This window comes from Adiantum capillus-veneris, chromosome 4, assembly GCF_014529385.1.
Source record: "Adiantum capillus-veneris isolate H3 chromosome 4, ASM1452938v2, whole genome shotgun sequence".
Classification (NCBI taxonomy): domain Eukaryota; kingdom Viridiplantae; phylum Streptophyta; class Polypodiopsida; order Polypodiales; family Pteridaceae; genus Adiantum; species Adiantum capillus-veneris.
In genome coordinates, this window is record NC_140934.1 from 14,402,894 (window position 1) to 14,430,611 (window position 27,718).

The 27,718-nt window shown below is 44.5% G+C and overlaps 1 protein-coding gene and 1 pseudogene across 2 annotated transcripts in view; both read left to right on the plus strand.

Moving 5' to 3' along the window:
- LOC147458748 (Glycine cleavage T-protein family) overlaps positions 1-27,718 on the plus strand; it is an 85,953-nt gene that overhangs the window by 45,379 nt on the left and 12,856 nt on the right. The window contains exons 2-4 of one of the 2 annotated variants that reach the window (XM_086510190.1): positions 19,512-19,765; positions 19,980-20,078; positions 20,604-20,762. In XM_086510190.1, the coding sequence (XP_086366316.1) occupies positions 19,512-19,765; positions 19,980-20,078; positions 20,604-20,762 (512 nt within the window). The remainder of the gene's footprint in view (positions 1-19,511; positions 19,766-19,979; positions 20,079-20,603; positions 20,763-27,718) is intronic. The other variant, XM_086510191.1, reaches the window with a different exon arrangement.
- Positions 5,577-10,654, plus strand: LOC147458750 (uncharacterized; annotated as a pseudogene).

A 27,718-nucleotide genomic window follows, 5' to 3' on the forward strand; every position in this document is an offset into this window, starting at 1 on the left:
CCAATGTAAGGTGCAACGGAATGAATGTTGTATTTTCTCAAGATTAGTGATCTATATTTGCTCAAGGTTCCTTTTAGTTCTTAGGGAAGAAGACAACCTTCCGTCTTTATGGAGAGTGCTATGATCACGAACAAAGTGAGTGGATATTGTGCGTGCAAGTGTATGAGACTGAGAGAAAGAGAGAAGAGAGATACGACACCCGAGAGTTTGTAAAACCCTCCTCCGAAGGCCCCACTCTCGTCGGCGAGAGTGGTCTACTTTTGATTGCACAAAGGTGTACAATGATGATGCATGGGCTGATGCAAACGGGGACTATGCCGATGACAACGATGATGACTTTAAGGATGGATTCGGTGCTCTTCTATCTGCTGTCCACAAAGGGGTAGTAGCTGAGGATCTGGACCACTTTGGGGAGCTGAAAATGACTGGTTTGCTGCTGTTTTTATGGCTGAAAATCCCTGATTTGTCAATTCTCATATGGTGATAAAAACGCTGAGGTTCTAGCTTGATCAGGCTGCGTTTTTGGGGCTGATTTTACCTGCTACTGTACCTGTTGTAAAACGCTGTCAGGGCTGCGTTTCCAATGCTTAAAACGCTGAATCTGCAGTTGGGCTGGCGATCAAAAATGCTAAGTGTTGTGGCTGTTGGTTGCGGGGAAAAACGCCAAGGAGCAAAGCTTGTTGGCAATGGCTGCTTGTGGAAAAAACGCCAAGGAGGGAGGCTTGGCTGGCGATCCCAAAACGCTGGGCTTGATGGTGGAGGTCTCACCAAGGCATGCTTGACGAGGTTCTTGTTGAGAGAGGGAGGGAGTACCTGTTGCTTGAAAAGCCTGCTGTGCTCCTTGCTCATCTACCCAATTGTGCTAACTTGGGTTTGCTTATATATTAACTTACCCAATTTGCCCTACTTAGTTCCCAACAAAAGTCACTTAATAAATAAGTGAAAAATGTCAAAAATAGGGAAAATAGAATAAAGTCACTTGAAAAATCCCCAAACTGACTCTGATGGAATATGATGGAAATGCTTATGCTTATGCAGTGTGCAACCAGAGGATATGCATCTACACTAAGTGACTGGGCATGCACGGTGTACGAATAGACTCACAAAAGTGCCAGATCACTTCTAATCTAAACCGATTGGACTTGACGAAAACCCTGCTATGGTGTAGCTTGTCCACGGACACATAGGGTTGGATGTGTCACGTTACAGTTATGGACTTTATCTTTGATCTTCCAAGAACGCCAACAGGGAACGATGGTATATGGACCATTATCTGCAGGTTCAGCAAGCAGACTCATTTTATCCTTGTTAGGAAGAAGATAAAATCTGACCTGATGGAACGCTTGTTCATGTACAATGTCTTTGCTTGTTCATGTACAATGTCTTTAAGTAGCATGGTATGTGATCGTGATCCTCGCATGACAAGTTTATTTTGGAGAGGAGAACATGGGCACTACGCTCAAGTTCTTGTCTTCGTTTCATCCACAAACTGATGGAGAGTCAGAATAGGCTAATTCTATTGTCTTAGATCTGCTGAAATGCTACGTGTCAGATAATAAGGGCAAGTTGGAACAATATTTGCCTATGCTTGAGTATGGGTACAACAATACCATGCGTTCGTCGATTGGCAAGGCACCTTTTGAGATTGTTGGAGGCGGCAAAATGTTCCTCCCATTTTGCATACAAAGGACAAGATCTTTGAGGCAGAGCATTATGTTGAGAACATGGATGAAATGTACAAGAAAATTATAGTTGCCTTGCAGAAGACTCAGACAAAACATAAAAAGGCTGCTGATCGTCACTGTCATGAATTGCTGTTATCACCTGGTGATTAGGTTCTGTTAAGGTTTGATTAGTGCTTGACAAGATCAACGATGTGGCTTACAGTCTGAAATTGCCTGATGCGTGGAAGATTCACAATGCATTTCACGTGAGTCTTCTAAGACCCTTCGTGGGTGATGTGCCAGAAGATATGCCAGATGAGGATCAGCCAGAAGTTGAGGAACCTTATGAGATCGTGGTACTTGAGCAAGCTTTGGCACATAAGGACATAAAAGTTAAAGGACAGGTTGCAAGGCGCTACTTGGTGAAGTTCAAGAACTATCCGTCGATGGATACAAAGTGGATGGAAGAGCATGAACTGTGAGAATCACCAAATGTATTGCAGCTTTACCTTGAAGCCTTTGGGTTACAACCTACTTATGCCCCACCCCAACGTGTGCAAAGGAGGGGTAATGATAGGGCTAGCACATCAAATGTACATATGAATTTAGTGTAATAGTGGAAATGACAAAAGTATAAAGGTCTCATTAAGTCATTTGTATCTATGTGTTATGACCTTTCTTGCGGATACATGCGATGATAAAAGAGTGCTAACAACACAAGATCATTAGTGGCATGTATTTATGGTATGCAATCGAGGACATTTGCGATTTCAAGAGTGGGGTATGTGACGAGGACGCGGCAACTGTTAACTATGTCATGAGGATATGACAATTGCCAAACTTAGTTGTTGGTTTCTTTCCAATGATTTTTGTTTTATTTTTGAGAATCTCTTTTTGAAGTTGCAAATGGTCGGACATTGTATGGCCAATGTGTACGGTAGTTTCACCCGCAGATGGGAAGTGGGTCGGCACTGGAATTCGTATAGTAAGAGGATGTCTAGGCTCAACTCAAGATCATGTAGGTCCCCCCGTCGCACTTAGCAAGTTGGTGGATACTAGGAAGTGAACTCAATAAAGGCATAAAGCCATGGTGGGCAACCCCGAAACGGGAAATGGTTTGTAAACCCGCCAAGTGGCACATTTCTGTGCACTTTCCTCATGCAAGAAGAAGTGGGGCTGAATTTATAGCTGGGAGGCTCATTTGCAAGTTTCTTGTCACAGGTTAAGAGCTATGGAGTGCATGCTTTCCACTCTATGTACAGTGCGGTGCTAGGTGTCACTAGGAGGTGTATTTTTCCTATTGCCTTCCGTAAATAAGTACTAGATATTTTTATGTATTTTTAGTTTTACTTTTTTTCCCCGGAACCCTTGAAAAGGTGCAAGTGGGCATTGCATGGCCAGTGTGAAACGGCAGTGGCCGGACAGGTTTCTCGTATTGGGAGTCCAGGGTAGTTTTCGTTCGACGTACGGGACGTCTAGTACCGTTCGGTCGGACCCGTTCCGTTCCGTACGTTTAGTACGTTCTGTACGATCGAAAAATGTAGCCGTTTATGACCGTTGGCGGCAGTTTTTGCACGTGTTAGTGGGCGTTTAGGGAGCCATTTTGGAGCATGTTTGCAATCATGTGGCATGTACCAATGCCTATTGCCATGCTCTCCCTCTCACATCCATAATGCCCCATGCTCTCCCTCTCCCATGCTCTTCCTCTTCCTATAATCTATTTGAGCAACTCCTCCACCTTGTTCTCAACACAACTTACAAGCTACAAGCTCTAGCCTCTCAATGCTCTCATCATCCATGTGCTCCCATTGAAGCTCTCAAGTGACAAGGCTCAAGCTCTCCTTCTCTCCCTTGGGTTTCTCCCCCTCAAGCTCCCATTGAAGCTCTCGAGTCTCAAGTGACAAGCTCTCCATTGTCTCTCCCTCTCAAGCTCTCATAATTGTAATCTGTCTAAATGTCAAGTTTCTTTAAGGCCTAAGCCTTAGGCTTAAGAATTATTTGTTTTTTTTAATTTTGAACGTACATAACGTCATCGTACATCATAATTTTTTTTAGTTCGTTTAGTACTGCACATCGTCGTACGTGTACAAAACGTACGAGACCGTACGAGACCACCCTGTGGGAGTCTAGGTCGGTCAGTCTAGGACTGGTCGTGCCATTTAGCACTGAATTCTGATGAGTATGGAAGCATGTGTGCACCAAATGAAGTCTGGGCCACTCTGAAAGTCATTTACAACTTTATAAGTTAGTGGGAACTAGGGAATTAACTCAAAGGGGCAAACTGGACACTTGGCAGGAGGAGAGCAGCTTGCAGGACACCTCAGCAAGAGGAGGCGCCCATTTGAGGCTGGGGCTGAGTTTTGCTCAAGGAAGTGACCTACAATGTGTGTGTGTGAGTAGTGGGTGCAGGTCTACAGATTTAATGGAAAGCTTGCTTTCTCCTCTGTCTCATGTAGCGCGATGACTTGCTCTCATGGATCTCTCTCTCCCCGTTGGCACATATAGTAATGCCCCTCTAGTTGGGCTACTTAGATGAACATGTACAGGTCTGGGGGTTTATGTGGGTTTGCCAAGGCAAGAGCCTTCTGAACAGGAACTGGATTAGCTAATTGCTAATCCCCCACACGTACGCACAGTTCCATCGCGAAAGATTGCGAGTTTGGAGAGTTTTCTCGCGTGAAAACTCGTCCAATTCACACGGGAATTGTCTCATCGTGTGCGGGAGCCCTTGGGACACGCGTAGGCGAGTTCGCTCCGCTAAAAACAATCCGAAATAGGGAATTACAGCCTGCTGTGTTTTTCTGCAGGTTTAGGGTTTCGTACCTAAATTGCAAGGGAACACCAGGGGAGCCTCGTGAGAGCCTTGCGATGCGAGTACAGGCTTTTGGGCACCCGGCAGTGAAAAACAGAGAATTACAGCCCGCTGAATTTCTGTGACAGCTCACCAGAAAGCTTCTAGATAGCGAGGGAATCCTCCCTAGACAAGTATTTTTGACCTGCAGGGGTTTTTGCGCCGTTATGTTACCGAAATCAGGCTGGGAACTTGCGTTTTCAGCCCTCGCTAGGTTTGGACAGCTTTGTGAAAGCTTGTACTAAGTGGTTGGATCGTCTACCTTAAATTGAATAAAGAAATACCGAAAGGGGCGCCAGTCTTTGGGGCCTACAGGGTGTCGGTCTCGTGTGCGCAGTGACATTCTAGTCGCTCGACGCATCTGTGTTCTCTTTCCTTCTCAGTGCTTTGTGTAAAGTTAACAGGTAATCAAAATAGTACTGCCTTCTACGTTGTACAGGCCGGTTAGATGGTTCCATTGCCGGGATAGTCACTTTTTCTTCAAAAAATGCAACGTGGATTGTTGTGGGTGAAAGCAACACAGAGCTTGTCGTTATGGCAAAGAAGAGAGACCAAGTACCTGAAGAGGGATCTTCCTCACATGGCACAGAGAAAGTTCCTTCAACTCTTCAAGAAGAGGACAAGTTGTTTAGAGCTCAACTGCATTGCTGCATGGACATGTTTCAATAGTTGGCTAGCAATCCAAGGATGCAGGAGTTATTATAGGCTCTGACACAGGGTTTTTAGCCTCCTATACAGGCATGACTGAGCCGTTGCAGGAAAAGGAGATTTCCAATGCCCAGAGGACTCATGATGCTCGAGGGAAAGCCCATGTGGTTGAGCAACTAGAAGTGTCCAATGATCCAAAGCAACTCGCTTTAGCTAGACAAGAACCGTTTGTGAGTGGTCAAGGGAGTATTGAACAGGCTATGCGTCAGACCCTTCCATTACCTATTACTTATCCTGGTTATTTTGGAGGTGGTTCAGTGTTTCAAGCTATGGCTGGACCTTCCATAGGGTATATGCCAGGGAATGTGTTTGGGACAATGTAAACAGGCATGGGTAACCCTATGTTCGCGAACATGGGTGTCCAATCAGAATTTCACGGTGCCTATGGCGAGTGTGGAGTGCCTGGAACACAATTTGGTACGGCTGGTTTTTCGCAACCATACGCCCAAAATGCAGATTTGACAGGTAAAATAGGTGATGCGAGTGCTGGAATTGGGCAATCATGGAGCATGCTTTTGCAGGGACCTGTTTATGACAACGTGGCTCCTTTGAGTCAGCCTAAGGATTACAAGGAAGGTGGACAGGGAGTGAAGTTGAAACTATCAGAGGAACTGAGGACCAATTGAAGGCTTTGATCTTCATACAGCAGTTCGATGCAGCTTATGCTGGATGAAACTTCACGGAATCTTCAAAGATACGCAAGGCTTCCGCATTGTTGAACCAGGGTCAAGCCCCAACAATGTGGGTCCAATTCAAACAGCTTTTTGCGCCTGCATGGCTGACAAACACTTTCGAAGTGGATGTGATGACTGAATGGCACGAGTTGAATGCTAAACAATGTGCAAATCTGGAAGAGTACAATAAACAGTTTTGGGCCGCACTGTTGCCAGTCACCTCTTATAGGTTTGTGCCATTGTCAGAACAGATTGAAAAGTACTGTTGCGGATTGCCCAAGAAAATCAGGGACTACTACACAAAGACTACTGTCATGAATATGTTTCAGTTGATTGAAAATGCAAGAGTGGCCAACAATCTTATCGAAGGGAGATTCCGATGGATTTTATAGCCACAAGAAAGGGTCCAAGGGCAAACAGTTTTCAGCCAAGGGCAATGTTGCAGCAAAGCCTTCTGTGCCTCCCACAAAGAAGCCCTCCAATGAAGAAGCTGACACGTCCAAGAAGCAGTCTAAATCTTCTTCAAGACGAGGACAAGGACAAAAGAGGCATTTTTCTGGCAAAACCTTTGAAGAAAGGAAAGCGCTTAGGGAGGCCAAGAAATGCTACATTTGTGAAGAGGAAGGATATTTTGCAAATGAATGGCCACACAGGATAAGGATGACAAGTCGGACCATAAAGGGAAGAAGCCAAAGCCGAGTGCAGGACTTGTCGCAGATTTGTTTGGTGACCAGCCTAACATAGATGCCACGGAAATGTGCAAAGCTTGGGGCAAAGTTAGAGACCAGACAGTGTTGGTTTTCTTTGATCCAGGAGCCCGTGCAAATTTCATATCACCAAAATTGACATCAAAGTTGGGCATTCGTGTATGGGTAAGACAGGGGAAGCAAGTTTAGCATGCTCAGGTCATTCAGAGCATGCTACTCCCATTTTGGGGAAGCTTCGTCTGCACATTCAGAGCTATGTGTATGCAGAAGAGTTCCATATTATGCCACTTGAGGGCTGTGATGTGTTACTGGGTATCCCATGGTGTTACAAGTTGCATGCTATGGTGGATACTTACAACAAAAAGATTACCCTTGTACATAGAGGAAAGACTCATGTCCTTGATGTAAAGCTTAAAGGCGAGTCTGTTCCAGTTGTTTCTGCTTCTGCTATTTCATTTGTAAAAGAAGTACCTGAAGTTGTATCTAATTTGTCTACCTTAGATAAAGGCAGGTCAACTTTTTTGAGTGGTTTCAGTGATTGTTTTTATGACTTTTTGCCAGGGGAGTTACCTCCCGAGAGACCTGAGGATCATACCATAGATCTTGTGCCGGGTTCTAGTCCACCGAATAGACCACCATACAGGGTTAGTGCAGCCCAATAGAAAGAGATTATGAGTCACGTCAACGAGCTTTTAGAGAAGGGGGGCTGATTCAGCCGAGTTCATCCCCTTTTTGTTCGCCTCTACTCTTAGTGTAGAAGAAGGATGGTTCATGGCGCATGTGCATTGTCTATCGTGCCTTGGATAAGAACACCATCAAGAACAGGTTCCCCATATCGAGGATACATGACATTCTTGATTGGCTTGAGGGAGCGTCATTGTTTACAAGGATAGACCTAGAGAGTGGGTACCATCAGATACGCATTAGGCCAGAAGATGTCCATAAGACTGCGTTCAGGACAACATTTTGGTCTCTATGAGTTTGTTGTTATGCCATTTGGTCTCACAAATGCTCTTGCCACGTTTAATAGAATGATTGACAGAATTTTTAGACCACATAGAAACTTCGTGGGTACCTTCTTTGATGACATGATTGTCTACTCAAAGTCCAAAGAGGAGCATAAGGATCACTTGACTGCAGTTTTCGATGAGTTACGTAAGAAGAGGCTACTCATTAATGCGAAGAAGAGTGAATTCTTTTTGGAAGAGATTCACTTCCTTGGGCACATAGTTTCAAAGGATGGGGTACACATGGATCCCGCCAAAGTGGAAGCAATTAGGTCATGGCCAGACTTGAAGTCCGTACATGACATTTGAAGCTTTCTAGGCTTATGTTTCTACTACAGGAGGTTCATCCGAAGTTCTGTTTGAGATTGCTTCTCCACTCCATGCACTGGAAGGAAAAGGAGTTACTTTCAAGTGGACAGCCAAAGAAGTTTTAGCCTTCAAACACTTGAAAGAGAAGCTAACTTCAGATTCGGTAATCATTTTGCCAGATCTTTCGAAACCTTTTGTGGTTTAGTGTGATGCATGTGGCCATAGGCTTGGTGCAGTTCTAATGTAGAATGGCCGAGTAGTCGCATATGAGAGCACAATTATTTTGAAGACCGAAAGGAACTTGCAAGTTTATGAGAAAGAATTGTTGGCAGTACTACATGCTCTCACTAGTTGGAGACACTATCTGCTAGGGGCTGATTTTGTTCTCCAAACAGATAATTAAACCTTGTGATATTTTCTCACACAAACGAAGGTGTGTGAGAAGCACATGCGATGGGCAAACATCTTGTCAATGTTCCATTTTCAGATTGTCCATGTGCAAGGGAAACAGAACGTGGTGGTTGATGCGTTGTCACGAAAGCCCCAAATTTCAGTAGTGTCAATTTTGTACCATTGTGAACTACACAAAATGAAGACACAATATGCTGAAGATTCAGATTTTGCAAGGATCTATGATCAGCTGCAACATCATGAGCACTATATGCTTAAGAATGATTTTCTCATGATGCGTGGAAAGTTATGCGTTACTAAACAATTACGGCCAAAGATTTTGATGGAAAGTCATGCTCCACCTTATGTTGGGAATCGTGGAATTGATGCGACAAGAAAAGGGGTTGAGGCATTCTTCGAGTGGCCAGCTTTGCGTCAAGATATTGACACATTGGTAAGATCATGCTTAGTTTGCCAAAAAATTGACAGGCAAAAGCAACCGGGATTGTTGCAGCCATTGCCGATCCTTGATAGGCCATGGAAAAGCATAGCGATGGACTTTATCTTTGATCTTCCAAGAATGTAAATAGACAATGATGGGATTTGGACTATCATTTGTAGGTTCAATAAACAGGCCCATTTCATTCCTGTTATGAAGATGATAAAGCCTGAACACATGGTCAAGATATTCATAAGCAATTTCTTTAAATATCACGGGATGCCTCAGTCAATTGGTAGTGACAAAGATCCACGTATGACGAGTCTTTTCTAGAAGGCATTGTTTGAGAATATGGGCTCTACGCTAAAATTCTCATCGTTGTTTCATCCGCAAATTGATGGACAATCAGAAGAGGCAAATTCTACTGGCCTGGATGTACTCAAATGTTATGTGTCAGAGCACAAGGCAACTTGGGAACACCATCTTCCATTGGTTGAATATGCTTACAATAACACTGTGCATACGTCAATAGGTAAGGCACCATTTGAGATAGTGGAAGGAGGGAGGAAAGTCCCGCCCATTTTGCAGACTAAGGACAAGATATTTGAGGCAAACAAGTATGTGCAAGATATGGATGGAACATACAGGAAGATAAAGATTTCTCTTGAGAAGACTTGGGCTAAGCAAAAGAAAGCTACTGATCGTCACTGTCCCGAACTTGTATTTTCACTTGGTCATTGGGTGCTTTTGCTGTCACAAAGTGATGACGTGTCTGCCCGAGAGCATGCGGGAAACCTAACCTTGACTGCTGCTGAAAACCCTAATTTTGGAAACCCTAACCCTAAAACCTGCAAACCCTAAAATTTGCCAAAAAACCTAACCCTAACCCTAAAACTTGTCATAAACCCTAACCCTAACCCTAGGGCAGCAGGCTGATACTCTCGGAAAAAGCGCTGACCTGATGACGTGGCACCTTACGGCACTACTCGCTTTTTGCGACGTAAATTACGAAAAAAGGCCAGCTTTTGGCGGCATCTTTCCAGCTTTTCTCTACGCAAGTATGAGAAAGAGAGAAAAAGAGGATACTTTGCTTTATCTTTATAACTCAAGAGAGCTTGAGAGAGAAGAGCTTTTGCTTTTATTTTATGCTTTTGATTTGAAGCTTTTGGGGCTCTGCTTTTGGCAACCCTTGTAAACTTTAAATAAGTGGTTTGGGCTCCCACTCTGCAGAGCATCTGGGCGCAGATTCTGAGAGTGAAACCCGAACCAGTCTCTTCTACTTTGAAGTGATTAATACCTAAAGAAATACCGAAAGGGGCGCCACTCTTTGGGGCCAATATCTCTAGGCACGGAACTCCGCCGGGCCAGTGCAAATCTATTGTGAACTGTGAATTGTTTTGAAGTGGTTATTTGGTGCTGTCGTGATGGATTCTTGACTTGGAGTGTCCAAGTCTGTTACATTTGCGCTTTGAAAAGGCCAGGTTAAGGAAAAGGAAAGGCAAGGAACGTTTGTTTCCTAAGCTCAGTATGTGATATTATGGTCCTTTTCAGATTTCAGAAAAGATCAGCGATGTAGCTTACGGATTGAAGCTACGAGAAGGCTGGAAAATACATAATCTTTTTTATGTTAGCCTTCCAAGACCCTTTGTTGGTGATGTGCCAGAGAATATGCTTGATGAGGAACAACTCGAAGTGGAAGAATTGGATGAGATTCTTGTTCCTGAACAGATATTGGCACATAAAGAAAGAAAGGTTAGAGGAAAGGTTGCAAGACGCTATTTGGTGAAGTTCAAGAACTATCCATCGTTGGATGCCAAATGGATGCAAGAGTCTTAATTGGTTGATTCACCTCGGCTATTGTAATTGTATCTTGAAGCCTTTCAGATGGAACCCACAATGACTTGATGTAGCCTTTTTGAAGCAAGGCAAGAGCATGGTTCATGATGCTCAAGAGAGTAGTTAAGCAATTGTATCTACTCTTTCCATACAGAATTTAGCTAGAGAAGTTTGTGCTTGAGAGTACACTAGAAGACTTTTATGCTTGATATATGTGTTGTAGCCAGGTTGGTGGGATTGTTTAATCGTCCAACGCTACATTTCCGGAAGCATGTATACCTTGGATTCCCATCATAGAATATATGTGATATCAAGAGATACCGCATGTATTATTAGCATGCAAGCGAGGTCGCTTGCAGTATTTCAAGGGTGGGGTGTGTCGCCAGGAGGTGTATTTTTCTTGTTGCCTTCCGTAAATAAGTTCTAGATACTTGTTTCCCTGGGAACCGTTGAAAAGGTGCAAGTGGACATTGCATGGCCAGTGTGAAACGGCTGCGGCGGAACAGGTTTCTCACATCGGGAGTCTAGGTCGGTCAGTCTGGGATTGGTCGGGCCATTTAACACTGAATTTTAACACTGAATTCTGATGAGTATGGAAGCATGTGTGCGCCAAATGAAGTCTGGGCCACTCGGAAAGTAACAACTTTATAAGTCAGTGGGAACTAGGGAATTAACTCAAAGGGGCAAACTTGACACTTGGCAGGAGGAGAGCAACCTGCAGGACACCTCAGCAAGAGGAGGTGCCCATTTGAGGTTAGGGCTGATTTTTGCTCAAGGAAGTGACCTACAGTGTGTGTGTGTGAGTAGTGGGTGCAGGTCTACAGCTTTATGGAAAGCTTGCCTCTCCTCTGTCTCATGTAGCGCGATGACTTGCTCTCGTGCATCTCCCTCTCCCCTTTGGCACATATAGTAATGCCCCACTAGTTGGGCCACTCAGGTGAACATGTATAGTTTTGGGAGTTTATGTGCGTTTGCCAAGGCAAGAGCCTTCTGAACAGGAACGGGATTAGCTAATTGCTAATCCCCCATAGGTACACACAGTTCCATCGTGAAAGATTGCGAGTTTGGAGAGTTTTCTCGTGTGAAAACTCGTCCAATTCATAGGGGAACTGTCCCATTGCGTGCGGGAGCCCTTGGGACACGTGTAGGCGTGTTCCCTCCGCTAAAAATGATCCGAAACAGGGAATTAAAGCCTGCTGTATTTTTCTGCAGGTTTAGGCTTTCGCTCCTAAACTGCAAGGGACATTCTAGTTGCTGGATGCATTTGTGTTCTCTTTCCTTCTCAGTGCTCTGTGTAAAGTTAACAGGTAATTGAAATAGTACCGCCTTGTACGTTGTACAGGCCGGTTATACTAGGAGTGATGACCTGCACACTACACACTGCTCTCTCTCCCCCCTACGTGCAGTTATGTGATGCCTCACAAGAGGGCTCTTCATTTGATTGATGTACAGTTGTCTGGTTTCATGCTTTTGTGCCGAGGCAAGTGCCTCCTTGAGCAGGAACGGGAGTAGCTAATTGCTACTCCAAAAGCAGGCACCGGTGAGGGTGATAACCTCACCGTACAGGTGCGATTTCAGTGGTGATTATGTGCTGTATTTTGACTGTTTTTCAGCCATACGGATGCCAGAACCCTTGGGAATAGTGCCCCATTGCTAGAGGGTAGTTCGGGGACCGTTTAGGGCTGAAAACAGGGCAAAAACCAGTAAATACAGCGAGCTGAATTTACTGTTTTTTTAGGCAGGAATCAGAGGGTTTATGCCAGTGGAAGTGAGTTCCAGCACGGGAATTGGTCTCGGGCAAGTTTTGGGGATGTTATGTTGCCGAAATTTTGCCAAAACAGGCGGTATCTAGTTGGATACAGGTAAAGAATTCCTAGGACTCTACTTTGTAATCTACCCTCTTCAAGAATAAAGAAATACCGTAAGGGGCACGAATTTTGGGTCCTACAGGTTGTCGGCGTCTGCTCGGAGCATTTTGGCTTCCGAGCCGTGCGTGTAGTTAAGTGTTAATTCCTGTCGCAGGTTACCTTTGCACGTTCTCTCTGTGTGTGTTTAAAGTAAAGAGTTTTGGGTGAAAGCCAAAGCCTAACGCCCCATGGGCCGGTTTCAACGTCCTCATCTATGCAGGCCAACCTACCTACTTTTCCGACCGCAAAGAAGTTGGAAGACCAGCTACAGCATATGGAAAACCAAAGTCAAGACCATCTTTGGATTTGGCTCAACATTTTCGGCCATCGGGCAAAATAACCAAAATTGGCGAATTATGTATAAGGACGCGCACCACGTGCCAACTGAAAAGAACTGATTGAGATAGACGTTTATGACTTCAAACAACTGAACAGAAAGAAAGAGACTTTACATTAGCGGCTCTGCTCTTCATTTCCCATAGGTCGGGGGTTGTAGAATGTAACACGCTTGGGCACCCCAAGTCTAGAATCTATCGCGACACGCGAGAGCGATTCACTCAAAATAATTTTAACTTACAATTCAATTCGAGATGACACGGTCCGACGTAGTTTCGTGTCTGCCACGTCAGCAAGTCAGCGCAGATTCCAAAAATCCGAATTGTCTGCCGCGTCATCATCTGTATTGTCTACAATATTCGCGGGTGGTCAAGCCCCGTTATCACTTTGTGACATACCCCCCTCTTGAAAGAATTGTAATCGCCCTCGATTACATCTGCAAAACAGACAAGAGGCCATAAACGAGTTCAGTAGACACTGACGGCGCACTAGACACGACACATCGAGCACTTGTACAAAGATGACAGTCACATCACTGCACATGACATCACAAGACATCACATGACAAATCAATCACAAAAAATTCATTCCAAATCTCAGACCATGACTGCCAGCAACGTATTTAGTAACTGCATCTAGATCCATCCCAGACCTCACTGATGTCGCATTAACTAATCCCATATTGTGATCATGTCTATAGAGATTTTCGACTACACTGTCGTGTGCAAGTTACTCATTTTCGGGGATCCAAAGTCGAAGTACTTCTCTTATAAAGTCATTCAACAGATTACTATCAGCCCATCAAAATCCCTGAAACCCAAAGGAAAACTAGTGACTTTCTTCCATCTAGGTAATCTATGACAAAGGAGTGGAATAACTCCCCTCTTGTGCAATCCCGCCTACACTAGATTCAACCCGCTAATCTGTGGGAACTCTTGGAATAGCCACTACTAGACCAAAAGCGTCGAGGTAAAGTTCCAAATGTGAGGAGTATCTGCTAGGTCCTCCTTCTCCATTCATTTCGCATTCAATGTTGGATGGTTCTCATCTAAGATCCGCCGTTCACTTTACCTTTCTCTTTCCTGTCTTGGAAAGTCAATATCCGTTTTGGAACGAGTATCTCCTCGTTCTCTTTCACTTCGGGTTCATTCGGGAGTTATCACCACTCCAAAGCCATCATCATCATCTCATTCATCATCGTGTTATATGCTCACAAATAACAGATTCTTCTATACAACATGGGTTTCATCCAAAAAGAAATCAAGATCTTCTTCCAAAAAGTCTTATTCCATAAATTCATACAACAAAATAATGCTAATTCATCCTTAACGTTCTATCTAAAATTTGTTCTGGAACGGGTATCTCCTTGTCCCACTGTATTTCCATTTTGTCAGTCATCTTGATTCTTGTGCCTTGTTAGGGTACCGTACAAAGATATGTCCTTGTTCTCCACATTCAAAACACTTTCCTGCTTTGAAATATTCATCTTTATGATCTTCAGTCAGTCTAGTTCGTGTATCTGTTTGTCGTCTGTTTCTGTCTTGACTAGTCGAAGGTTCATCTGGTGGGTAAGTCAAGTTACCCGAATGCATAACGAATCCCCGTTTAGCATGTCCCATCAATTGTTGAATGGATTCTGACTTCTTCTCAAGAAAATAGTCTCGAATCTCTTTGGGGAGTCTACAAGAAACTTCTCAATTTGTTCCTTAAAGTTGATCTTCTTGAAAGAAGAGGTCGGAAGGAAAGTATCCCAAAATCTTTCACAGTAATCATCCAAAGTGTCACCCCTGATCATCCGAAGATGGTTCAGTCGGTTCTCACATCTCGGTCATACTCTTGAGTGAGCCATGAAGAAATAAAAAGTTTCTTGAATTTTAACCACTTTGTCGGCGCTTGTTTCCTTAACAAGAGAGTGCGTGCATTGCCTTTCAAAAAAGATGCTGCCCGTCTGATCTTGGAGTGCTCTGTATAGCGGCCTCCAGAAAAATCCTATATCAAACTGTTGGATAAAGGGTAAGGCCTTAGGAGCATCTCGAAACCTTGAAAAGGTTTCAAACTTTACCGCTTGTCCACCTTCTTTGAATTCTTTGGCCTTCTTGTCTTTGTCGTCGAGAAAATCATACTGATTAGCTCTGTAAAAATGCTTCCTTTTTGAATAAAACGTATAGTCCATTCGTCGTTTCTTGTCCTTCGTATTTCATCACTCGAGTCAAAAAAAGGATGAGCTAACCGAGCTGTAAGAAGAAGATGAGGACGAACTGGACAATGCTTCGAAGCGTACACGCTTCTTCTGTTTTCTTGCTTTCTCAAAAGGGGATTTTCGACCCAAGTAACGAGGGAAGTCAGCTTCCTTGTTACGTTTCTTTAATTGCTTCTCCTTTGATCCCAATAGTTGGTTGACTCGTTGTTCAATAATGTCCTCAAGTTCATCTTCAGTAAACATCTGTGGAACAGGAGGTTTCTTGATTGCCGGTTTTATTGGCGACTCAATGGCTTTTTGCCAATGCGTATGCACTTCATATTTCTCTCGAAAACGGAGAAGATCGTGCTTATCAAACACTTTGGTGCTAAAAGTACAATTTGTGCATGAACTGTGCGCTATAAATGATGGATTTCAACTTGAATGGCATTAGAGTTACCTGAGATCTCGTGAATTTGAACCGAAGGATGACCTTGCGGTTTCTTTGTATTCTTCTTAGGGGATTCTTTGATTTGGTGACCTGACTGGCCACATCCGAAGCAAGCCCCCTTCTTCATTGCATCAGCAACTAAAGCATTTTTGGCTTTCTTCTTCTTCTGAGAAGATCTCGACGGTGATTTGGACTTTTGCTAGAATTGGGGTTGCTTTCTCGAAGCACCCTCACCGGATTGATGGTCTGAAGTTCTTTTCTTCTCATAGTTCGCTCCATTTATAAGATGGAACGTCCTGGCTTTTGCCACTGCAACCCCGACGTCAGTTAGGGCTTTGTCCTTGATTAAGGCCCAACGGTAATCTTCATGTAATCCCAATAGGTACATGTGCATAGCGTGCGTGGAATCCACTTTGTAGAACTTGAGCGCTTCTTTGAAAGCTGTCGTATGCTTATCAAAAGACAGAGCTTTCATCGAGAGACTCTGCAATTTGGCGTGAGCTTTCAAAGGATCCATTTTGGCGAAATCCTCTTGAATTTCACACAGAAGTCAGCCCACGTCGTAGGCCTCTTTGTCATGTCCCGCCACCGAGTAAGGCCTTACTGCCTAGATAGAGAGGAATCGTTTGAACCCTCTGTTCATCATGCTCCCCATGGAGATCAAAATAGGTGGTCCCGCCACACATGACCTCTCATCGTCTCCGTGAGAGGAAGACTGAAAAAATATGAAACAAAAGCCAATTATTTACAACCAATTCCGCACATTCTTTCTCATCCCCTGAGAAATTTGTAGTTTTGTACGGAATTGTGGCAGTTGGACCACCCTGTGAACGCCCATAAGCAGCAATCTGTGTCCGCAGTTGCTGGAGATGGGTTTCACCCTCGAAAATATGCGCAATCCTCAACTGAGCCATATTTTCTAGAGCGGTAAGTCGGGAACTAAGCCCTTGTACAACCCCTTCAAGAGAGGCCAAGCGAATGTTCGTCTGAACGTTCACGTTTTCCAGAGCGGTAACACTCTAATCCAAGCTCTGGAAAGTACTTGTAATTCATGTGTAGAGAGCATGCGTGAACGGAATTGGAACATTACCTGGCGCGTCGTCACGTTGCACATCCGAGTTAGAGGAATCCATTGCAAAGTGCATGAAAAACTGGAAGTTTCACGCAAAACTTGGCCTTCTCTGCACTTTTCAATCGTGAAAAGTTGAACTCCGAAGAGCGCTATGCGTCGGCGTACGCATCCGGAGGCAAGCAGGGGATGGCGGGAGCGTGGGAGCACGAGTAGATGGGAGAGAGGAGCGTAGGGAGAGAAGCAGAGGGCTTGAAAATGAGTTCTCTGTATACTTCTGCAAGTCTCTGAAAGTGAGTTTTAATAAAGTACAGGTTTCAGACCATACTTTAAAAAAGATTCAAAACGTCCAAAGCCTGCCCACTTTATAATGGGTGCCCCTCTTTAAAAAAATCAATGTAGACCTTGCAGCGTGGAAAAGAAATCGTGCCCTGAAGCTGCTGCGTGGAGATCTCGAAGGAAAGCAATCGGGCCTGTAGTTACCTGTGGTCAGCACGCGAAAGGGGCACCAATGAGGAGCCAGCGCTGCAAAAACTTGTCCATGACAGCAGCCAATATTCGCTTTGCAATCGTTCCTTCTCTGCCCAGGAGCTCACGCTACAGAGAGGTAGTTCTCTGTGTGTGTGTGTGTGTGTGTGTGTGTGTGTGTGTATACTTCACACAGAGAGAAGGTTATAGAGAGATTATAAAAAAATACAGTATGAATTTTCAGTCCAGAACCAGCAAATCAATGAATAAATGATTGATTTTCGTCGAAAATCAGCAAGGTTGACAAAAATCCTCCGATTTTTCCGCACTTGCACCTGCTAGATTACTGAATTTTATAAAAAATGAGCAAGAAGCACATTAAATTTCACCTGCAAACGTGCTTATGAGAAGAAAATAATCAATTAAATAGTTATTTCATCAAAACTTGCATGAAACAATGATTATCCGACTCTAACCAGCCCGTAGGTCTGCACACGGTCCATTCCGTAGCCAAGCCGGCTCTGATACCATGAAACGAACGCATGAAGTGGATCTCTCGGCTACATGGACCGCCTACAGACGTGTCGGACGAACCACCCGACCATAGCCACCATCCGGCAGCTCCCCCGTGCTCGGGCCAGTGTCCGAGGACGTAGGGGTGCACCTGTAAGACCGAGCGTCCCATACCACCCTGCCTCACCTCCTCGAGGTGACCACGCGCACTCCTAGCTTCGTGGGCTAACCACTAGCACTCTGCTAGTGGGGGTAGATAATTGCAAATGAGGCCTTGGCCTATCTTTTATAATAATGACCGGCCACACTGGTCGTGTTCACACTACATCCGTCCTGACACTGAACGCCCATCCCGACGGCGTCTGGGCTAGATCCCCTCTCCTATGAGCGGGACATAATAGTTTCATTATATGCTTGAAAACCTCAGAATGACATAGACGAGATGTTTGGGGAGCGTTTCGTTGATGCTTGAACCTCCAAACGATGCAGCCGGAGCTATATCTTCTGGCCCGGACCTTTTTAGGTTATGCGGGAGCAGTGATGATGGCCGTACGGTACTTGAACTTCAAGAAAGCCTGCAATGCTTGCTTCTTTGGGCTGCGCCGAAAGCGACAGAATAATCTGCTACAACGTCAATTCTTCAACTTCGTCTATGACCTTGGGTTCACCTCCTTCAGAAATCTCCGCTGAGGAATATCTGTGAAACCACTTTAACCACAAAACCATAAACATATTCGTTCCTCGTCGAGTGACGGAAAAAAGACTATTCTTCCTAAATGACTGTGTATGAAATGCAGATGAACAAAGTGACGGAGTGCCAAACCGTTCACCAAACACATGCCAAAAGTGTGATCTAATCGTGACTTTTCGACCTAAAGCTATCAATTGTTGCAAACCACAATGGAAATCCCAATGCCTTATGAACAATTGGGCTCGTTCTTTTTCTGAGACTCTGTCATGCCAAGGAATGAACATGCAAAACCGACTCACTAAACTGGCAATTGTAAAACATTGTGAACTCCTTTCAATTCCCGCACCGGATTTCAACTTTTCTTTGCTTGCCCATCGAGAGGTGTTATCTCTCTCAAATTCTCCACAAAAACTCATGTGTACTCTTGGGTTCTTTATGGCTTATGCCCTTTAAGATAGAGCGATGAAGACGGGAGCACGCGCGTTGCGTGATGTACGATCTGCCACATCAACATGTCAACGTGATTTATGGAACCCTCTTTCAGAGTGCAAGTTTCTGGTCTTTAGCCCCTCGGCCGGGGTACCATAAGTTGGTACAACTTTGAGCTTCAAGCTCTTTAATTTAGGCCTCTCGGCTAGGCTCTGTAAGTTGGTAAGACTTCATCTGCATCTTTCACTAGAGGTTGGGCCTCCCTCTGTCCGAAGTGCGTCGAGTCGGCCATGCCACATCATCACTTTGTGACATTGAGTAAACCCAAAATCTAGACACAAAATGACCGACAAGACCAACTGGAAATGTCTAGCCATGCAACTCACATGCAATATAGTGGGTGGCGACTTGCCAACGAAGGAAAATTGCTAGTTGTACAAAATTTTCTATAGTGATTTTGTTCAAGGTAGGGTGGTCAATGCACATGTGCCATGAACCATCCTACTCTAGTACAAGGAGAACTGGAGAATGGAGCCCTCTTTGGCAAATTGAGTGCATGGTTGCACATTTCCAAAGTGACTCCTAAAGAACTTGTATGCACAGTTTACACGGTAATAGTTACTTGGAGCTAGTGGTGCCCTTCATTAACATGATGAGCACACACAAACATGCCTCCATTTAGTTGATAATGCAACCTTTTATAGTAGCTTGCAGTCCTTAGAAGTCAGAGAGAGAAATGACATGCCTAGTTCAATTGCTATCATTCATAGTCGGTCAACTAATGTATTTACTGTGGTGCATCGTGTACAGCTTATTATGGTCCTTATGTCTATTGGTTTTGACAGGTCTTATATTTGTTTTAAAATTTTATTTTTTGATGCAGACATCGGCTGCGCACGAAGGTTAACTTTGAAGACGTGTCCAAAGAGTTCGTGGTGTGGCAACGTTATGGTGGCTCTTTGTTGCAAGACAATCAAAATGACAAAGATGCTGAAACTAAGAACTCTGGCTGGGCGGCTGCATCCGATCCTGCTGCACAAGTTGCATTGGAGGGCAACAACAAGGGGAATTCTTGGTTTAAGGACCCTAGATGTGGAGATTTAGGCTATCGAGGCATTTTCCCTTCTGACACGATCCGTACTGCTCTTGCTTTGAAAGCATTTTATTCATACAAATGCATATTTGCCATTCGTTTGATATAAACTGTATTGAAAGTGATGATTGCCACATGCACCCATCCTTTTAATTTAAACAGTATTTACTATGATTTAAATTGATTAATACAAATGCGTACTTGGTATACCCTATAACATCAATATCTAACTGCGATTGAAACTGTTGTGTCCTGTAGCACCGTTGGTTGAAGCTGATAAAGAAGTTGAAGAAATTTACTACTTGCTGATGAGGTTAGAGCTAGGAGTTGCTGAAGGGTGCAGTGAAATACCCAAAGGTGTGAACCTTTAAGATTAGCGTTGCTCAAGGATTGAAGCATAAGCATCCATCATATTTGCAATTGAGAATGAATGTTTGACTGCACGGCAGGTTATGAGTCTGCTAGTTTAGCCACAGATCTGTGCATATGGTGTCATGTATTTGCACCATATTAGTATTGTGATAAGTCTCAACACAATAATTCCTTATATACACAAGCTTTCATCGGGAGCCACCTATCTATACAGACTTTTTTTACCCTCATCGTAGTGCTTGATGGTGAAAAAGGTGAGGTGAAATCATAGTTTATAGTGATGGTGTGCACAACAGTCCTGAATTGATTATACCTCGCTCCTGATTTTTAATTTGTGCCATTTTGGGTCTTGCGGATGGCTTTTGTAAGATAAAAGAAGTTTTCTTGCGATAACCGCCCCCATTTGTTTTACAACTTGAGGTTGGGGATATTGTGAGCAATCTTTTTCTAAGGATGAATTCATTGATGTGTGTAGCTGCTAGTTAAAACTTATTGTGATTTTGTTTGCAGAGAAGGCAATCCCCTTAGAGTATAATTTGGCTTGGCTGAATGCAATCAGTTTTGAGAAAGGCTGTTATGTTGGCCAGGAGCTTATAGCGCGTACACAACATCGTGGAGTCATACGAAAGAGGGTTATGCCCATCCAGTTTCTAAATGATTCTAGAGAAGGTAAAGAAAACTTTTGGGGTGTTGTCCATTTTTTATGCCCAAGACCCTATTGGGTTTTATCTTGTTATGCCAAGACTCTTGTGGGTTCCTGCTCAATGTTCACTCGTGCACTAACAATTTCCTTATCAGGGTTCAGCTGGATTTATGTGAAGAACGTTTAAGTCTGCCTTGTGTCTACTTTACAAATCTTCTTGGTTGTCTGCTTATGAGGTTGCTTTTGCATCTTAATTGTCAATGCTGACATTTCAGAATCTTCAATGGTTTTGTATCCATTTTTTTGGATTTCGATATCCAAGACTGTCCATACTATCAAGCCCCCCTTTTTGTATCGAGATATTTTCAAACCTTTTTTCAACTATTGCGAGATAACTTATAGTTTGGTCTTTGAGCTCTTTGGCCTTTTAGTCACCCTTTCCTTTTAAAATACGGCAATTCTCTAACGGTAGTGCCTCAGTAATTCTTTCCTACTCTCTGTCCACCATAGTGGAGGTTAGCATAGCAAATAGCGATGATAGTTTGCAAAAATTTACACAATCCATCTTACAGGTCATAGTTTTAGTAGCAGTCATGGAGATTTTACAATGTGAAGGTTTTGCCTGAGTTGGAACTTGGCACATGTTGATATTATGTTAATCTTTCTATATTGGTGGGCCATAACAACCACCTTCTTGTTGATACGCGTATTTTTATAGCAATCCTTCCCTTGGTACAAGGGAAAAATGTCCAAGAGAAAAAGGGAGACTTTCCAATGCTGAAAACTAAATCTCCGCACAGATGGCTGATAATACCATTCAAAACCCTGTCCCACCGTAAAGAAAGGCCCTGGTTGCCCAAGCCATAAGAAGGCCCTGCACTGGCTACCTTGTTACAGCTGCCCTGCATCCCGCTGAACCAGCCTAGGAGTGTGTGAATCAGCTCCAATCAGAAAGCGTGCACTTTTGCCAATTGAGGCTCAGGTCTGCCCTCAGAAATGGGCCCCCTATGCAAACCATAGGGCCAGGCTACTGATCAGCTCTCATTTGAGTGTTCTCTCCTGTGTCCAAGCTGCTGTTGGAAATCAAGCACCGGGCACTGCTGAGGTCGTCGCGCTTGGAGCCTTGTCCCTAAGTTTTCCTGCTCTGTCTTATATTCAAATGCTGGCCCTGAGCTCCAATCAGGAAGCATGCACTCTCGCTGATAGAGGCTCACATCTGCCCTCAAAATCTGTACAGCAACGGGCCTGCCATGCAAACCATAGGGCCAGGCTTCTGATCAGCTCTCATTTGAGTTCTGTCTCCTGTGTCCAAGCTGCTGCGGAGAAATCAAGCACCGGGCACTGATGAGGTTGTTGCGCCTGGAGCCTTATTCCTAAATTGTTCTGTTCTGTCTTATATCCAAGTGCTGGCCCTGAGCTTATTGATCATCTGACCGCTCTTTGAGAGTTGTCCATGGCAGAAGGGAAGCCATCGTCCTAAGCCAGCTCTGCTGGGAATGTGGGCATTCCCATAGATAGTGCCTCTTGGCTCTCCAAAGGTTGCCCGCAACAGGGCAAACCGAGGGGTGTCCACCATGTGCAAGCCAGTCCCCCACTGCAGCCCCTCTGGGTGGAACCATCCACCAAAAGACAGTGATTTGACGAGCCTGGTGACTAGTTCAAAGCCAAGTCCAAAAGTCTTCCAGCGCCCCTCCCCCCCCCCAAAAAAAAAATCCAAATGCGTCTTATCACCTGAGTGGCCTGCCATATTTTCTTGATTTCTGCTTTGTTTTTGGCGCTCGAGGCAAGTTTTTGTCTTGCCATTTCCCTGGTCTTTGTGTATTCCTCTTCTTGGTTGCATGTGCCTTTTTCTTTTGTTTGTAGATATCTGCTTGTGCATGTGGGTGTTGCTTGTGCTTGGGGGTTGTGTTCCTTTTGTTGGCTTTCTGTTATGTCCGTGGCCAGTGTGACCGGCCACTTTTATAAAATGGAGGCCCCAAAACACCTGCTCCCAAAAACTAGCGCTGAAATCAGCCAGCGCAATTTGCGGAAATCCGTACAGCTTGCCACGTGGCACCAACAGCGCAAAACGTGCAAATTCCGTACCACAACGCCATGTCAACATCCCTACTTCCTGCCACGTCACCATGTCAGCGCATTTTACGGAAAACCTCTCTAGATATCAAGCTTTGTCACGTGCGCCACGTGGACAAGCTTCTGCTACAGTCTAGCGTCAGTCTTAGCTTAGGACCTAGCCTTGCACACTGCCTCTTAGCATGGCACTTAATTATAAGTGACTTTTGGCATTGTTTCCTCAATTGTGGGGCTGGAGAAAGGCTTGCTTGACCCAGCCTTTTGACGCTATATAGGCAGCCCTATGGGGGCGATAGGAAGTAGAAGAGGAGGCAGAAGAAGTACCTACGGCATCGATACCAGTGTAACAAGGAACAGGTGGAATGCAGCCGAAATGTTCCGAAACGGCGTTCCAGACGAGTCAAGTTCCCGAAACGGAGTCGGGAATGGAATGCCGTTCCGGAACGGGGTGAAACTGGAACGGTGTTTCGGAACTGGGGAAAACGTGAGGCAGAATGGCGGAACGGGTAAAAGTAAGCAGGTTTGGGGGCAGTTTTGGGGCTGTTTGGGAGTTGATTTGGGACTAAGTTGAATGGAGGTAGCTTAAGCTAGGCCCCATTCCAGTTCCGGCCCCCTCACCTCCTCCCCGTTGCCGTCTCCTTTCGGACCCTCTCGTTCCCGTTCCGTGTAACTATGATCGATACCCACAGTATCAGCACCCCAATGTTTTCAGCTTCTTCACCTTAGCGTTTTCAGCCTGTTACCTCCAATGTTTTTTTAGCACAAATCATCAACGTTAGTGGATTCAGCCCTGAAGACGAGCGTTTTCAGATTCTGGTCGTCATCACCGGCGTTTTCAGTTTTCAGCCCGTCCTCGGTGATAGCAGATCAGCCCACAGCCTCGTTGTTGTCGTCATGGCAATACCAATGTAACAAACTTGGACACTCCAAGTCAAGATTCTACCGCGACACAGTAAAGATTCACTTCAAAACAGTTCATAGTTCACAATTGATTCGACATAGCCCTGCGGAATTCCGTGCCTAGAGATATTGGCCCCAAAAACTGGCGCCCCTTTCGGTATTTCTTTTTGTATTAATCTGTGCTCAAAGTACAAGGGAGTGGGAGGGATTTCACTCTCAGACTCTGCGTCCAGATGCTCTGTAGAGTGGGAGCCCTGCCCACACTTATAAAGGTTTACAAGGATGCTAAAAGCAGAGCCCCAAAAGCTACCAATTAAAAGCAATTCATCTGACAAGCCTTGCTTGATAAAATAAAGCAACTCAAAATAAAGCTCTCTCTCTCTCTCTCTCTCTCTCTCTCTCTCTCTCTCTCTCTCTCTCTCTCTCAGGATTTTTGTGTAGCCAAAAGCTATTGTCCGTATGCTTTTTGCCACGTCAGCCAGTCCGTGCAGCCTCCACGGAATGCGCCGCAAATTCCGGGTCCGTACGGCAGTGCCACGTCAACACAACAACGTAAAATCCGGGACTGCTACCTTCCAGAGTGTGTGTGTGTGTGTGTGTGTGTGTCCGGTCTGCAACCCATTTGGGTGTCTAGGGTTATGCCACGTCATTGGTTTCTGACATACCCCCTTCTTGAAAGCATTGTAATCGCCCTCGATTACGCTTGCAAAACAGACAGAGGCCATAAACTGTCTTAGCAGACACTGACCATTAGTACCGACGCACTAGGAAGAACACATCTAGCACATGTACCAATCTACAATCACATCACTTGACATCACAGGATGTCACATGACAAATCACATTCAAAATTTCATTCGGATCTCAGGCCATGATTAATCGGCAACGTATTTAGCAATCGCATCTAGATCCACTCGGGACCTCATAGATGCCCGATTAACTAATCCTTATTGCAATCACGTCTATCGAGATCTTTCAGACCGAAAATGCTGCAGTCATTTCGTCTATCAGTTCCTACACTTAAACCAATCAAGAACAAATCAGTATCATATTATCGAAAATTCTAGTTCATAAAGTCATATAGCAGAATACTGTCAGCTCGCAATATCCTTGAAATTCAAAGGAGAATAAAAAATCGGGTCAATTTGTTGACAAAGGAGTGGATCGACTCCCCTCTTGTGCATACCCAGTGCACTAAATTCCGCCCAACTGAGTTCGGGGTTCAATTTTGGAATAGACTATGCTAAACCAAATGCTTCAAGGTAAAGATTCACAATCTGAGGAGTATCTGCCAGGTTTTCCTGCTCCATCCACTTCGCATCCAATGCAGGATAGTTCTTGAATTTAACCAAGAACCGCCTTATCATTTTACCTTTTACCTTTCGTTCTTAACGTGCCAAAATTTGTCCTGGAACAAGTATCTCCTCGTTTTCCTCCACTTCAGCTTGCTCATCAGGCTCCCCATCATCGGGCATATCGCTGTTAAAAGGCTTCAGGAGACTCACATGAAAAGCATTGTGAATCCTCCAAGTATCGGGCAGCTTCAGTCGAAAGGAGACATCATTTATCTTTTCGGAAGTCTGGAAAGGTCCATAGTATCTCATGCTAAGCTTTGGAAAAAGCCGCTCCTTTTCCTTTTTCTTGGGCGTGCCTTCTCAAAACGTAATAGCACCCAATCGTTCTCCTTTAATTTCAAATCGCGACGTCTCTGCTGCCTTTTTGTGTCTTTCTTGAGATTTCTGCAAAGCTTCCCGGACCTCGGCAAAAGCCATGTCCAAGTCCCGCGTGTACTCGTCGGCTTCAAAAATCTTATCTTTCGTGCTTAGGAAGGGTGGAGCCTTCGTAGCACCTTCAATAATCTCAAATGGCGCCTTCCCCGTCGAAGAGCGTATCGTGTTATTGTAGGCAAATTCCACCAAAGGTGAATACTTTTTCCATTGAGTCTTCTGATCCGAGATGTAAGAGTTCAATAAACCTAGTACCACTGAATTAGCAATCTCTGATTGCCCGTCAGTCTGCGGGAGGAACGATGACGAGAACTGCAACCGCGTGCCAATGCTCTCCCAAATAGCCTTCCAAAACAAATTCGTGAATCTGGGGTCTCTGTCGGAGACAATCGTCTTAGGCATGCCATGTAATCTGAAGATCTGGGCCACAAACAGTCTCACTAAGTGACCCGGCTTGATTGTTTTCTTCATTGGAATGAAATGAGCTTGCTTGCTGAATCTGTTAATAACAGTCCAGATACCATTGTGACCACTCTGTGTTCTCGGGAGATAAAAAATGAAATCCATGGCAATACTTTCCCGAGGCGAGTGGGTTAGGGTAAAGGCTGTAACAATCCCTGTGCTTTATGCCCGTCAAACTTGACCTTCTGGCATACCAAGCAACTGCGTGAAAAATCGTCAGTGTCCTTTTTGAGTCTCAACCAAAAGAAGTATCTCTCCACACCTTTCAAGGTGGTAGCAATGCCCCGGTGACCCGAAAAAGGTGGACAGTGGCATTCGGTTAGAACCTTTTCCCTCAACGGCTGTGTAATGCACAACATGGTTTTCTTCATCAAGTAGCCATCCCGAATGGAATATCCTGCTACTACCTCCCCATTCTGTATCCGAGTGAAAATATCTGCAAAATCTGTATCTGTGGCATACTAATCGACCATATCCTCGAAGCTCCTATGATGTATCGCGGAAATAGCCAGAACCAACGGCTTCCGAGACAAAGCATCTACCACCAAATTCTTCTATCCTTGCACATGGAGAATCTGGAAGTGAAACTGTGACAAGATGTTTGCCCACCGCATCTGCTTTTCCGATAGCTGCTTCTGTGACAAGAAGTAGCGTAAACTTTGATGGTTTAAGAAGACAGTAAAATCCACTCGAGTAGGTAATGTCCTACTGAGTAAGAGCATGGATAACCGCCAAAAGCTCTCAAAAGCTCTTTCTCATATATATCCGTGCTCTCAATTTTGGCCTTGAGAACAATTGGCTCTCGTAGGCAATGACATGGCCTTCTTGCATTACAACCGCACCCAGACTACGATCACAAGCATCACAATATACTTCAAATGACTTCTGCAAACCTTGCAAAGTCAATACTCGTCCCGTACTCAATTTCTCTTTCTATGTCTGAAAGGCAGTCACCTTTGTGGGTCCCCACGAGAAAGGGACTCCTTTTTGTGTCAAGATATGCAAAGGGGCAGCAACCTGTGCAAACTTTCTAATGAACGCCGATAGTAAGAACATAAGCACAAGAAGCTTCTAACTTCATGGACGTTCTTCAAATCTGGCCAATCACGGATAGTCTCTATCTTGGCCAAGTCCATCTGCACTCTTGTTTTGCTGAGACAATGTGTCCCAAAAAGTGTATCTCAGGTAGGAAAAATTCACTTTTCTTTGCATTAATCACCAACTTGTGATCTCGTAATGCCTGAAAGACCTGTAGCAGATGTTCTCAATATTCTGCCTCATCCTTGGAGAAAACAATGATGTCGTCAAAGAAAGTGCCAACAAATAGTCTGTACTCCCGAAAAATCCTATCCATCAGTCGGTTAAATGTCGCTAGAGCATTAGTTAGGCAAAAAGGCATGACCAAAAACTCAAATAAACCAAAAGTCGTCCGAAAAGCTGTCTTGTAGACATTTCCCGGCGCGATTCGGATTTGATGATATCCGCTCTTTAAATCGATCCTCCTGAAACAAGAGGATATCTGTAGTCGGTCTAGAATATCATTGATCCTAGGAATCGAAAATCTGTTCTTGATGGTGATTTTCTTAGTCAATGCACATTCTCCAAGATCCATCTTTCTTCAAAACCAACAACACCAGATAGCTGGACAAGACCCTTTTCCAAGAGGTCTTTCACTTGGTTCATAGTCACTTCATTCTGGGCTCGGCTCACACGGTAAGGTGGCCAGTTCGGTGGTGTGCTTCCAGGTATCAAATTAATGGTATGATCCTCGGGACGAGCTGGTGGCAACTCGCCTGGCAGGCCTTCAGAAAAGCAATCGG